Genomic DNA, 15,000 nt, shown 5'->3' on the forward strand with positions numbered 1-15,000 from the left:
TGAACAACAGAGGTTCAATAGAGGTGAGCTACACTGCAGCGGTCACACAGTTCTGGGTCACACACAGGCTTTCAAGCCAGGCAGACCTGTGTGTCCTCAGCACATCATGCAGACTCAGAACCCCCACTTCTTCATCTGTAACAGGGCAGCAATGCCGCCTTCCTTGATGGGGAGATCACAAAAGTTAAATGAGGTACCGTACCTGGCACATAACAGCATATTTCAGACAGACCTGGCTGCAGCAACTGTCAGCTTTACCGTATACCCAACATACAGGGCAAGTTACCCAACCTAAGTCTCAGCTTCCACCTGTGTAAAATGTATTCATAAAATGACTTTATAGGTTTTTTTTTGTGAGAATTAAATGAGATATTACAAGTAAAGTACTGAGCTCAATTAACAATTGTCTAATTCAATTACTAGACAAATAACAAAAGATAATTCCTTGTCCTTCCTTGAAGAACCATGAAATGGAAATAAATGTTACTATCCTTTCAAAGGAAAGTGCATAGTCAAGAGGGCACTACAACCATTTTCCTATGTAAACAATACCTGGATCAATGTCTCCTTCCAAAGGTAATCAAACATGTGTAATGGTTACAGTGTGCTATGGCTTTAAATGTATAGTATCAGCTCCATTACCTGATGGTAGACTAGCCAACCAGGGATTAGCTGTGGGAAAGCTTTAATCCTAATATGCTTTCCCCTACAGGAGGCCATGGGCACTGGAGTCAGATTCACCTTTTCAAATAACTCTAGTTGAGCACATTATTTAACCTCTCTTAAGTCCCTGATACCTTGACTGCAGATGTAGAAGTAGTAATATCTGCCTCAAAGTTGTATACTGGGGATAACAAGAAAAAATGTATGGTCCACATCATTATTTAATAAATGTGCACCCTAGCCAGTTTGGCTCAGTGGATAGAGCGTTGGCCTGTGGACTGAAGAATCCAGGGTTCAATTCCAGTCAAGGGCACATGCCCGGGTTGTGGGCTTGATCCCCAGTAGGGTGCATGCAGGAGGCAGCCAATCAATGAGTCTCTCTCATCATTGATGTTTCTATCTCTCTGTCCCTCTCCCTTCCTCTATGAAATCAATAAAAAAAAAATATTTTTTAAGAAGTTAAAAAATAAAATAAAATAAATGTTCATTTCTTTTCTGGGCTACCTTCTACCAGCATATGGACTGAGTTTACGGAATTGCAAATTTTGTGTGCCATTTACCTAACAAAAGCAATATCACTATGCTCCCGAAAAGTACATCATTGAAAATTTATATCCACGCAAAAACCTGCAGATAGGTGATTAGTGCAGCTTTATTCATAATTGCAAAAACTTGGAAGCAACCAAGATGTCCTTCAATGGGCGAATGGATAAACTGTGGCACATCCAGACAATGGAATATTATTTACTGTTAAAAAGAAATGAGCTATCAAGCCAGGAAAAAGATATAGCAGAACCTTAAATGCATATTACTAAGTGAAAGAAGTCAATCTGCAAAGGCTACATGATTCCAACCATATAACATTCTGGAAAAGGCAAAACTATGGAAATAGTAAAAAGATCGGTGGTTGCCAGGGTTTGTGGGTTAGGGGAGGGTAAATTCAGAGAGCATGGAGGATTTTTAGGGCAATGAAAATCATCTGTATGATACCATAATAATGGATACATGTCATTATGCATTTGTCCAAATCCATGGAAAGTACACCACCAAGGGTGAACTCTAATGAAAACTATGGACTCTAGGTGATTATGATCTGTCAATGTAGGTTCATCAGTTATGACAAACTTGGGGATACATTTAATAATGGGGAATCTATACATGTGTGGGGGTAGGGATATGTAAGAAATCTCTGTACCTTCCTCTCAATTTTGTTGTGAACCTAAATCTGCTAAAAAAAAATAGACTTTTCACAAAATGAAAAAAAATTACATATTACATTCTAAACCAAAAATAAATTGTTATCCATTGTTTGGGGTTAATCTACATCATCACTCCCCTCCATTGGAGACAGGCAAGAGTTAGCTATCATAATTTTCAAAGTAAGTTTAAGACCTTATAACTCATCTGTAAATGAGAGAAGTTACTATACTTTCTATTGTTTCAGTGTTTACACTCCCAAAGAGTACTATCTTGAGAATTTAAAGCCCGTTTTACCTTCTAATGAAGACAATGAATGTATTGGCAAATATAGCTGTTATTAGTAAGTTCCTATTTAAAAGATAGGCAAAAGGAGGTAGTGAAATTAAATGATTAGCCCATGGCTAATATTCAAATGGAAAGACAAATTTAACCACAGATTCCATTTGACTTCCCTTCAGGACTAGAATTAAATTCAGTTTCCTAACTCCATTTGGTGCTTACTTAGCATTACAGTGTAATATGTGCTTTATTACATACTTTAAAATAAAAGGGGAAGGAATGGAGAGGCATGGGTGCCTTCATCCTCAAAAGTAAAAAGCACAGAATACAAGGTAAATAAGCCATAATTAATTCGCATAGCATATCCCTTATGGCAAAAGTGAGTGCTCTCTCTCCCTTGCTTGGTGCAAACACCTGAGCTAAAAAGGTTACAAAGACACAGGAGACGCCCATAGATGCCCAAGGAATCAGAAAGAAAGCTCAGAATCACCTAGTCTTAGGATGGAATTGGACCACACACCCTGGGGGGGGGGGGGGGGGGGGGGGGAACACGGTTCTAAAAAGACCTTTTGGGGGGAAATGGAGAGAGTAGGGATAGTTTTATAGAACATTTAAGCAGCAATCTTGAGCAGGTTAGTAGTGTTTTGGAAAATAAGTTTTTTCACTTAGTCACCCAATTCTCATCAGGCCCAACTAACTGCCTAACCCTGTTTTGTTCTGTTCTGTTGTTGTTTTTAATCCTCCCCGAGGATATTTTTCCCTTGACTTTTTAGTGCGAGTGGAAGGGAACGGGAGAGACACAGAGAGAGAAACATCGATATGAGAGAGAAACATGGACTGGTTGCCCGCCCCCCCCACACACACCCCAACTAGGGCCAGAGATTGAGCCTGCAACCGAGGTACATGCCCTTGACTGGGATTGAACCTGGGACACTTCAGTCCGCAGGCCAACACTCTATCCACTAAGCCAAACTGGCTAGGGCAGAACCCTCTTTTGTTTTGAAAAAATAATGTCACAAATCTGTCCAGAGCAGGATAAAATGCACAGTAATGAGTTCATTAACCTGCCATCTGCATGCAAAACAGGAGCATTCCAGAGGCAGAATCCTTTGGTGGACTGGTCGAAAATCAAATTCTGGACTAAAATACATAAAATGTAACGCAGAGAGAATAATATTACAGCTATACCTTCACTGAGCCCACAGCACAAACTGCCATTCCAGAGCTCCAAAGTCACCCGAATCTTCTCTCCTTCTCTAAGGTTATAATGTTTGACTAAAGAGGGTTAAAGAACAAACACACAAACAAACAAAAACCTCACAATTTTTTACACAATAAGGTACCAGGTGTAGTTTTGTGAATTGCACCCATGCAGCCCTGGTGCCTCCACTCCACTCTTCGAGAACAGAAGGGTTAGATTTAACAAGCCAGAGGCAATGTTTCCACCGTGGTACCCTGAGCTTCATCAAGAACATTGGAGTCTGCTTTTTCTCTGTTGCAATTTTCCTTTCACCTCAGCTCTCCCTGACACACCTGTGAAGTGTCACCAAAGGCTGTATCATATCAACTTTTAAAAACTGCCAACACTGCTAATGTCGGAAACCTCCTGATGTCACAGCCTTGCAGTCCACAAAAGCATAGCTTGAGTTTTACCACGCACAGTAACAGCATCCTGTGTGGGTAGGGCAAAGGGTCTTGTTGACAGGAGTGAAATAAGACAAACAAAACCATGTAGATGGGGTGTGTGGCCAGGGTGTTTGGGGAGCGCATACAATCTCAACAAGAGACTCCAGCCCTTTAATCCTTCCTAGAAGAGCAAATTATTTAGGCAGTTGTTCCTTCCATTCTCCCTACTCCCTTGTTCTCATGATAGAAATATCTCCATAGCTTAGAATTTTAAAATATTTTATTTTCTAAATTCTATAAACATCTATTCCCACTCTATACCCCACCAAAAAATAAAAATAAAAATCCTGATAAACACTATTCAGGCAGCTGCTTGAACTGGTTATGCAGCTCTGGCTATGGATGGCCTCTGCCGAAAACCTGGAATGAATGGTGGTTTTTGGTCATACTATAGAGCAGTATAACCAAGAAGTTGAGCTCCTGGGTCTGGCAGCCTCATTACCTGGTACAAATCCTGCCTACCTCTCAGGGATGTACAGACTTAACTTACTGATTTTATGAACTGAGGTCACATTATACACATAACAAATACACATTATCTCCTTCATTGTAATCAATACTTATAGTTTTGAATGCATAGTGTATAGATTGATCTATGCATATTTTCCAGGTCCTCACAACCTAAAGAGAATACTGTATATGTATAACCGTTGATATCCAATGAGAAGGGTAATATAATCTTCAGACCAGAAAAAACATATATTGGCTAACTTAAGTCTCATTTTGCACAGAGCAGAATAAAAGATTAAAAGATAGACTGCAGAGAGTCATTGGGCTGAGATATTCCATGAAGTAACATACAGACATTAAGGGCTTCGATAACCAGTACTCTGGCACCAAAATCCACTGTGGTCAAGAATATAAGCCAAGAAAAAGTCATTTTTTTTGCTTAACCTTTACATCAACATCAAAACAGTGTTTTACTCAATTGAGTAGAAATGTTTCCTTAACTATTTTTCTCTTTGTAATAAAGGCAGCTTGGATTCAATGGCATGTGATAGCAATTTATTTACAAATTTGGTATCTTTTTGGACTCCAGCAATTAATGGGAAAATAGGAAGTACAGCCAACAAAATGTTGAATATCAGCTCAGAATCATGTTTGGATGTAATTAAAGGTATAATCTGTTCCATGTGAACATTTTTGTGCTCTCCCATCTTAAAACAGCAAACATGAATATTAGTTCTTTTGTGGTATGTCTTCTTTTCACACCACACTAGAACATGTAAAAATTTTCTTTAAAGTTGTTGTGTGTGTATATTACTTCGCTTATACTTATAAAAGTATGTGTTACTTTTATAGACTCAAATTCACCACAAATATTATCTACAGACTCAAATCCACAGGTCATTCAGATATTTTAAACACGTCATTTACTACGTTGGATTGGATGTATTTATCCATTTTGCTTTCTGAACTAATATGATTACTAAAGTCTTGCTCTTTTTCCTCAGCAACAACTTGTGGGCAGAGTCATGATCAATTATATTTAATTACTCATGATGAAGTAGTTGAGAATTGTCAAAAGGAATTTCTTATAGAGCAAGGCTAAGATAGGCAGGCAGTCTGAAGAAGTTGGCATTCCAGGCTGGATAAAGATAAAGTGTAATAATTAGTTTTTTAAGGGAAGAAAAAACCAAGTTACAGCTCATGGAATAAAGTATATCATTGTTGCAGCCTAACAATTTATAAGTCAAGTCTACGGAAATGCCCCAAATGCCAGGGTTCAAATAGCAGTTCTGGCACCGGGGGCCTTCATAACCGTGCCCAGCCACGTTGGAACCTGGGCCAAAAGGAAAGTAAGACAGATCCTGCCTTGATTTAAATTGTAAATTTCCTACATCATGGATGTTTTTGCATTGATTCTGTTATTTTTTAAAATATCGCCTTAAAACATTATGTTGATTACTGAATTTTTGGTATCCCCTTGCATTTTGCACTCACAGAGTATCCAATAACCTCACTCTAGTCCTGGCCCTGCTTACTAAGTCAGCTCCCTGAACTTTAGTGACCTCATCTGTAAAACTGAGGCAATAATAGTAATTAAGAGGATTACTGTGAGAACTCGGTGAGAAAACAAGTGTAAGAATTTCTTAATTGTAAATGTTCACATGTAAATACATTTACAAAGCATTACACAATTCCCAGATAAAGTTATTAGACTAAACATTGTATTCCAAGATGTAAAGCTTTTATGGAAAGTGTCAGTCCTATGACTGATAATAGAAATTGAGTCAAAGGCCTTAAAGAGATATGCAGAATTTAAGATACACCCACCTCCACCAAACCTTATTTAAATAAAAAGATATACAACAGCAGCCAAAATAAGCAATTTCCTTTCCAGTTTTCAGAATTAATCTTCACGTGTAAATTCAGTTTGTCCTCAGATTTTCTCTTTACAGTTCCCAAATATACTCAATTCACAGAAATTGAAATATTAATTTAGGAAGAAACTCTTTAACGTTTTCCTCTTTTAAAAAATTACAGCTAAAACAACACAGCAGAAAACCTACAAAGAACTGCACTGTTCATGAAGATTGTTTCTGAGGAAGTCGAGGATGTAAACCTTTTGATCCAGGTAGGGGGAATTTTTAGGCAGAAGGAAGGTGAAATGCCTCCTGTTCTCTGAGCTAATGATGGTTTCCGAGCTGGTTAGAATTCAGTGCTAATTGCATTTTAAAACACCACCTCTGAAATCCTTTCCTCTCTCAGGATCTTACATCAATGTTTTGCATTTTCAATAAAACCTTTGCACTTCACCTTTCTCACTGAACAAATCCTGAACTTCAGATGTGCAGGAAGAATTCAGTTCAGATCCTTTCTTTCCCCAGAAGGTTTTGATCTGGTGGCCACGAGGCTAATCTGCAGGAAAGGCTGCCCTGCCCTGTTTCTGAGGGGAGAGAGACAATTAAAATGGGTATTTCAGTGGCTCAACCCAGGCTTGACCACTCCACAGAGAGTCATTAAACAACTTTCCAGTGTCATCCAAAGAACTTATAACAGAATCAATTGATTTTCATCCTATGCTTTATTAGTTGTGATTTAGGAGACAGAATGGCCCTGTTTACACAGCTGTAACATGTCAGGACCTGCAGCACGATTGGCTCAAAGCCTCCGAGTTGCAGTCCATTCTCCGCAGAATCAATCTGAACTCGAAAACGTTCCCTCTAGGAGACATGCACATATCCGTCAGCATAAAGTACTTCTCACTTCTCGTGCAACTGCAAATAGTAGTCACTGGAGGTAAGTTGCAAGTTCACCTTCCAAAAATCAGCCCTGACTTGCCATTGCTCTCAGCATGTTCATGATGGAACAGAGGGCTGCAAATGCCTCTTAACTAGGTACCCAACGTGGGTGAATGTGCTCCACTTTGCTGCGAGTCAGATCTCAGGCTCGGCAAGTGGGAGGTGCTGGCTGTTTAACATGCATTCAGAGCATTGCCAATCTAAAATGGCTGCTCGGTAATACTTTAATTGCAGTTTCATGGAAACAAATTGCTCTTTAACTGCAATCAGCATTTCTGTGACTTGGCTGGACTGACAATAGGTGAGTGTTAGTAACAATGCAAGAAGTCACATCAACTTGTACATAGTCTGTTTCCAATGGCCTCACAAACTGAGTCATAGGTGCGCAAGCACCTGGGATGAAATTCCCCAGTGAAGGAATCATTGGGAAAATCACTTCTCGACCTAAATACAGTTATTTAGGCTACATCATCTATAGCTCTTAGATTCGCTTATATAATTTATTAGCTCTAAGAAATATTTTACATAAACACGGTGCACATTAGAATCTTCCTATATTGACATTTAAAAGCTTCATTTTAGATGGATTAGTTTTTTTCAAATATCAGTGTTAATGAGGGCAAAATAGTTAATATTAAAAGGATGACAATTTCACAGGCTTCTTTTTGGTGTTTTCATTCATAAATGAGAAACTTTGGGGTTTTCTCAGTCTGTATTTTATAAGACACTACAGTCTGTGTTAAACTACTTCCTAATAAATCACGAAGAGCTGGAAATAGTTTCTTGTGGCAAATGGTTTGGGTTGGAAAGGCTTCTCTCAGGCCCTCCTGCCTTTTGGGGTGTGTAAATGTAACAAGGCAGGTAAAAAACATCCAACCTTTCAAAGGAGAATCTTTGTACATTAGCAAGAGTGGCAGTTTGCATAATTGGGACATGTATACATATCATAAACATTTTTTTTTAATCAGTTCAGCAGGGCTCAGTTACATTTGCTTTTATTTTTAATTGCACTTGCTTGTAGGGACTGGGGGCCATCTTGCTCTGTGACATGGGTAATATTAAATAAGGCCTTTCAAAAGAACAGAGTACATCTCACTAACATCACAAATGCAATAATGAAAGGTGAACAAGCTGGTGGATTTTTTTTTCTCTCTAAGCAATGTTGGGGTTGGGGGAGGAACATAATCACTGCTCACATCAGAATAAACCTGAGTGTTTTTAGTGGCTTTCTATCCACAGAGCATCCCCATTAGAGCTGAGTTTTATTGTTTGAAATGCCTCTGGTTTCAAGAAAGTGTTTTACCTAAAGCAAGACTACTACTTAAATATGTCCTATTGTATATTCATAGCTCCATTAGTCCTTCTCCAATTTAGCACATCAAAGAGAAGACTTCATCACTTGCATGTGGATTATACTAACATGAGTGACATTTGTAATCTTATAGGTCTGCAACTTAAGAAATGCTTTTAGAAGCTCGTTATTAAATACGCAGCAGTGCTTGAGGAACCAGCCGTATAATAGTTCATTTAAAGTCTTTAATAACCTTAGCCCTCCACATCACTAAATGCCACACTGTATTACTTACTAAAGTTATTAACTATCTCCTTTGAATTTCTACCCTATATGGGACATGAGTGCTTATGCCAAGAAGAATAGAGCAGATGCTTGCATTCTTATTAACATTTCCCCTTTTCTATCCTGAAGAGTCCAAGTTCCCTTACAGTATCTTAAAAGAAAAATAATGTAAGAGCCAGAACTAGTTCCTAGAAATTCCCAAGATCTAACTCAAGTAGATATTATTTATGTGATTTTATTCACTTTATTTTTGTCTTAAGCTCTAATGAACTATTCACTTTTACTCTCTGCCTTTAAATTCTCCTCCAAGAGGAGCGCAGTTTGAGCAAGTGATTCTTCCTCCTGGCCTGGGACCCGAAAGCAGGCAGTAAGCACAGACCTTACAGGGAAGCTCAGCTGATTGCTGGTCGAGCTGTGCCAAAGCTCGATCTCTCTATAGAACGAACCTACTCCTTATTCTCCAGAGAGGGCCTCGGGAGCTCTTCTGGAACAAGAGAAAATAAAACAATTGCCATTTTTAGAAAGAAAATTAAAGGTAGCATTAAAACACCTGGTTTTATTAACCTGTGCCAGGCAGAAGTCGTAGTTGAGATTTGCTCACATATTGCAAGCCTGGCAGTGCAGACTCTTTAGTTTTCCTCCTTCCAGCCCTGGCCACGGACCCACGGAGTCTTTGGCCTACACGCGCTCTCCTCAGGGCACCTCTGCGGGCACTGCAGAAGCCGTTGCTGGGGGATAATCTAGCGCCTAGAACTAGCAACTGAACATCTCAAGACTTCTATTAGATGAATTCCAAACCCGCCTCCAAACATATGGAAAGGCAGAGCCTATAAGAGCGTAAGAGCAAAACAAAATAAACAAAAGCACACAGCAGACCACAGGAGTCTAAAAGCACACCAGGAAACGGCTGCTTCACCCATTGAACGGAACTGTAAAGAGCACAGGGTCCCTAAGAACGAATGGGACCTCAGAATATGTACAGGTATGGTTTGGCATGCTGTTTCCTCCAAAGCTATAAACTTGCTAAGAGAACAAGATAGTTATGCCACATTCTCTAACATGTTTTTCATCAATACCCAAGGCTTTCCTACTGAGAAAAAAAGAAAGAGTAAGCGAAAATAGCTGAAGAATCAAACAAATATTTATATATAAACACAAAAGATTCACTGTGATATTGGAGAAGTGTAATGAAGTGCTGTTAACAGAATATTCCGAACTTATAAGAAGGACTCCGTCAGAAACATTGCTTTGTACCCCTGCCAAAAACGGCATGGTTAAGTAATTTGAAGAATACTTTATTGGCCCAGAGCTAAATAAATATACACACCACCTCTCACAACTCCTGAAATTTAAAGTGAACTTGGTATCAAATAAAAAAAAAACAACCCTACCTTTTCCCAAAGTACAGAAGAGAAAAAGCAGTGTGTAAGCCCAAACTCCATCGAATATTTTTTCTTTTAAGTTTTTATTATTTAAATACACCATACTAGAGCAAATGTCTCTGAAAATATCACAAATAAAAGATTTTTTTTTTCTTCATTCAGCAAATTAGAAGTAGGGGGAAATTTCTACACAGTAGCTGCTATGAGCCTGTTTTTTTTTTTTCCAATTTTTTTTTCCATTTTTTGTTCTTTTTCTTCGCCATGGGAGTAGCAACATTAGGACGAAAACACTTACATGCATACATACATTGTATTTTACAGAGATACAATAAAAGTGTTTGTGATAGAATATCACAAAAGCCACATCTCTTTCCTTTATCTCATGTTCAGTTTTGATTGAAACACATTTCCTTACAACACTTAAATATACAAAGAGCAAATAGAATGTTGTTAAGGTAAAACACAGGGTACAAACTCTGGCCAGTGCCCTGCTAATTGTTAATGAGGGTAGAAAGCAGATTTGAATGCTTCTTTTAATTAGCTTCATTAGTCATTTCCCTCCTCCCCAGCTCCCTCCCCCACCCCCCCAAGATGTCCTCTGGTGGATCTTTTTTCATTTTCTCTACAGTCTCCCATTAGCCCAGGTTCATGGAGTCCTTAATGTTCATATTCAGTCATTTTAATACACCAATAAATGCAGGAAGGGCAATCAAGACTAAAGAAGGTGCAATGGCATGGAGCTGGCACTGGTGCTAGCTACAAAGGTGACTTGTCTACTGAAGACACATGGGATCCACCTGTGATGAACAAAATCTGAGATGAAGGCACGCATTCTGCATTACTCTGACCTTTTAGCAGACCTGCAAGAAATAAAAACGGGCATCTTAGCTAAATTTGAGAGATATTAAACTCAAACATGGCTGCTTTTGTCTTCTCTACATTCACTAATCTTCTTTTATTAGATTACTTTCCAACTGTGACTTGATGGAGGCTTTCTGCGCTACTTACTCCAACAGTGAAGAACTAAAGCATAACATTTTCTGCAGTTTTACTAGCAGAGAAAATGAGACAATAAATGGACTTTCGGAAAGTTTCTGGTGTAAAGTTCTACAATGAATTGCTTAACTCTGCAAAAAGCAAGTTTCTTTCTGAAAGGAATGAATTATAACATCTTGCCTACTAGTCACATCTCAAAGGCACACTCAGAGCCATGCCCCTCCCCAGGAAGTTTTGGGTTAATATGTTCAACTGTATAACCTGTGGCAAGTTACTCAACCTGTCTGCGCCTCAGTTTCCTTGTCTTTAAAGTGGGGATAACATGGCTGTCATAAGGATTACATAATACATATGTGGAGCATTTTCAACAGTGCCTGGCACTTAATAAAACCTAAGCAAGTATTGGCAGTTATTATGACTATTCTGATATTCCCACATGTCACCTACTCACCTATGTCCTTCTTGACATATAGGTATGTTACCTGCATGAGTATGTTTGTGCATGTGTTTATGTGTCTGTACACACACACACATATGTACATATAAACAGATACTTTACATCTAGTATTTCCTATCTGTTGCCACTTGATACTACGTAAAATATTCTGAATATATAAATCAAACACATGTAATGTGTTAATGATTCATGATCAGTTAAAGAATGCAGTTCAATGCAAGTCTAATTTTAAAGTCTAAGTTAGAAATGGTAATCCACACAGTCGTCAAATACAATCTGTTTGCAATTACCAAAATGAAATAATATATATTAGATTTTTATGGTTTTTAAATGACATTTTGAGCTTCCAGGAAGTTCTCGTTTCACCCTTTCCCTAACTTACTAAAAGCCTGAAGTCTATTAGGAGCTGCAACCCCCCACTTCCAAGCTAATTAAAGTGGTGGAGGCTTAATTCCCCAGAGTGGAAGCTCAGTGTGAGCAAGGTAATTTGTCTGTCCAGAACAAAGATGCGGCAGCAGCCAGCGAGCATATTTAATAAATGAGCATCAAATGCCCTCTACGATGGACACACACACTACACCAATTATGCGACTGCAAGGGAACTGCGCAGTGATATGTAAACTAGGACGGGAGCTACATTTCCCTCCAACTAAAGCGGTGTGATGATCTCTTACGCTACTGAAAAGCAGAGAATTCTAGGTGGAACCATCACTCTTGAGAGGGAGAAAAAATTCCAGAGCAGGCAAAAATTTATTTAAAAAAAAAATTAGCCACAACTTCTGATTGTATGTACATTATTCTCTAGAAGGCAATGTTCTCCTAAAGAGAGCCGAGCCTCCTTTGAATATAGGCTTTCACGTTGTAGGATCCTTGGGCACCAGTGGTCTGAGACTTCAGTCAAGAGATGGTATGATTTAAAAGCTGAATGTTATTGTTTTTTCTCAGAATATACAAAAGCCAATGATGCAGAACAAGAACTAAACTGCACACCCCAGACAATGGGAACAAATTTCAGGGGAATAAAAGTTTAAAGGGACTAGATGATGGGGTCTACACTTTCCATACAATTAGCTGCCTTTAAAGAAGAAATGTACAAACAATCAACTCATTACCTTGAAGGCAGAGGATACTTGTGTATATTTATTATGCATCATGCACAAAAAAGATAATTAGTTCTACAAATAGAAGGAAACCAGCCAAAATTAATGTCCAATTTTCCCTACCAAAAATGTGGAGAACGAGAAAGAAAATAAAATGGAGCTACTTGTCATTTCTCCCCACTCAGCTCCCCCAGAAAAGAAACACTGGAGGCTTTGGGGAAAATGATTTTAAAGCATTCTCCAGATCCAGAAAGCAGTTTATGTTCCACCAGGAAGTGTTTTCATTACCTCTTCCCCCTTGCCCTCTCATTAATATCTCTCTGGACCACGTTCAGCTTGCCCAAAACCTTTATTTACAAAAACTACCTTGTGAATTGACTGTGCTCATGGTGAGCTGAGCACCAAGGGCAAAAATGTGAGACATTTATACCAACAGGGAAACGTTCTTAATTAACATCACCCCCCCTCCCCCAAAACACAGCTTCTCACCAACATCTGACAAGAACATATCCTTAAGTTATATTTCCTTATGCCTTTTAAAAGCTATTAATTTTTGAAGGCCACCTGTCTCTTTTGGCTTCCAACATTAAGAAAATATACACTGGTAGGTTCTTATTCACTGCTTAGTATATTTTGTATTCCAAAATGAACACCCTACCTCTCACCACCACCCGGGAAAAGTTATAAAAAAAAACAGAACACTTAGATGAAAGGCACAATCCATGCAATTTTGTTAACACGTAAAACCAGATTTTTTTTTTCAGCGTTGCTCTGTTTCCTCCCTAACAACTCTAAATTTATATCACCTTATACTCAGAAAGATGGTACTGAGACCCTGCTCATATTTCTTACATGTCCTCTGCACTTGGTCCCTAGCTAACACAGCCACTGCCTGCATCCTCAGCGCTCCACAGTTTGGCTGCATTTCCCACCTTGTCTCCACATCCTTCAATTCTCACCATGCACGTTGGTGAGCTGTAACAATCATTTCTAATACTTTGCTAAGGCAGGAAAGAAATGGTATAAAACCAGCAAAAAAATGTTAAAAAGAGAATTTTGGGGGAAACTAAGCTTTTATATTGGAAGGGGTGGGAAAGTTATCAAACATTTTATTCCTAGCTCGTTTTTCTTTGAGCTACCAAGTATAACTAACTACAAATGTCTCTGCCTCCAAATTGAAATGGGGATCTCTACATATTTATGCGACCCATTCATTGTTCTCAACTCTACCCTGTAGATTCATTTCATTACAATTCAAACCATAAAAATCTGTATGTGTTTATATGTACAGCAGCTTGAAATGCCTCATCAATGGTGACTGGTTAATTTGCAATAAAATATTTGACTTCTATTCTTAAAATGGTCTTCTATGTAGCTTCCCCTTCTTAGTGAGTTACATATAGTACATGTGTTGTGATGCAATTAACATGTAGTTATAAAGAAATGAAAAATACGTTTAAAATTATCCCATAAACTTGAGTAAGGGAAAACGATAAATATGAGCATTAAAAATATGGTAGTGTGATTTTAAATTGTTAAAAGTTTACAAATATTAGTCATTTTCCCCACAGGAAGCATTGAAACAAAATGTATTACAGAAGACAAAGCAGCTTAATATTTTTTTCCGAAACTTCTGAAGCTTGCTAAATTCCTATTTGCAGATAAATGTTGTTTTTTTGTGATCCTTACAACAGACATTAATGAAGTTCCTATTGTAAATCCATAAAGAATTACCAAGTGAAGTGTGCACTTTTTGTTTCAATGCAATAACTCAGTGCTGTGTGATTGCCTGGGTTAATGATGAAAAAGTCAAACATACTATCAGAGCTGATGGAAAAATCTATCACCAATCTGAAATTAAAATTCATCTGTGGTCAATAAGATTTAATATCCATGCAAGTGGCGCTGTAAAGAGTAAATGAATCAATGTCATCAATACATAATCAGTATGAAATATGATGTGAATAAAATTATGCGCACGAGTCATACATTTCACTCTTTTCTGGGCCAGTGTGGAATGAACAGTCTCTTAACTGAAGGTTGACAGTAATTGTTACAAATTAGGCACAGCAGTTATCAAAATGCACTCACTTGCATAGCTATAGGACTTATTAAGGAGATTAAAATAGATCTAAAACTATCCAGGACTGGGGGTGCTGAACAACTGTTGATCACTAATTTTCCCTCTGAAGTGCCTTCTAATACCACATGACTTGTGCACTTGTATAATTTCCTCATTTCTAACACTGGTCCAAAAACTTTCCAGTTGCAGATCAAGAATTGAGATACATAATCTTTAATGGAGCTATCAGTGGCCCAAAGTGACTGGAAAAAGCTAGAACTTTGTTTTTAAAGTCACTGCTTATTCAAATTTGACGGGACTACCAATAACAAAAATGTTCTCCTTTGGAATTAC

The 15,000-nt window shown here is 38.3% G+C and overlaps 1 protein-coding gene across 2 annotated transcripts in view; it reads right to left on the reverse strand.

Moving 5' to 3' along the window:
• The window catches only part of LMO4 (LIM domain only 4), a 36,712-nt gene that overhangs the window by 12,511 nt on the left and 9,201 nt on the right, over positions 1-15,000 (reverse strand). Inside the window, exon 5 of one of the 2 annotated variants that reach the window (XM_005885315.2) lies at positions 10,087-10,891. The exons of the other annotated variant lie outside the window; for it this stretch is intronic. Within the exon in view, the coding sequence (XP_005885377.1) occupies positions 10,883-10,891 (9 nt within the window). The 3' untranslated portion in view covers positions 10,087-10,882. Of the gene's footprint in view, positions 1-10,086; positions 10,892-15,000 lie in introns of those variants that run through there. 2 annotated transcript variants of the gene reach the window in all.

Source organism: Myotis brandtii, unplaced genomic scaffold, assembly GCF_000412655.1.
Source record: "Myotis brandtii unplaced genomic scaffold, ASM41265v1 scaffold90, whole genome shotgun sequence".
In the NCBI taxonomy this organism is placed as follows: Eukaryota; Metazoa; Chordata; class Mammalia; order Chiroptera; family Vespertilionidae; genus Myotis; species Myotis brandtii.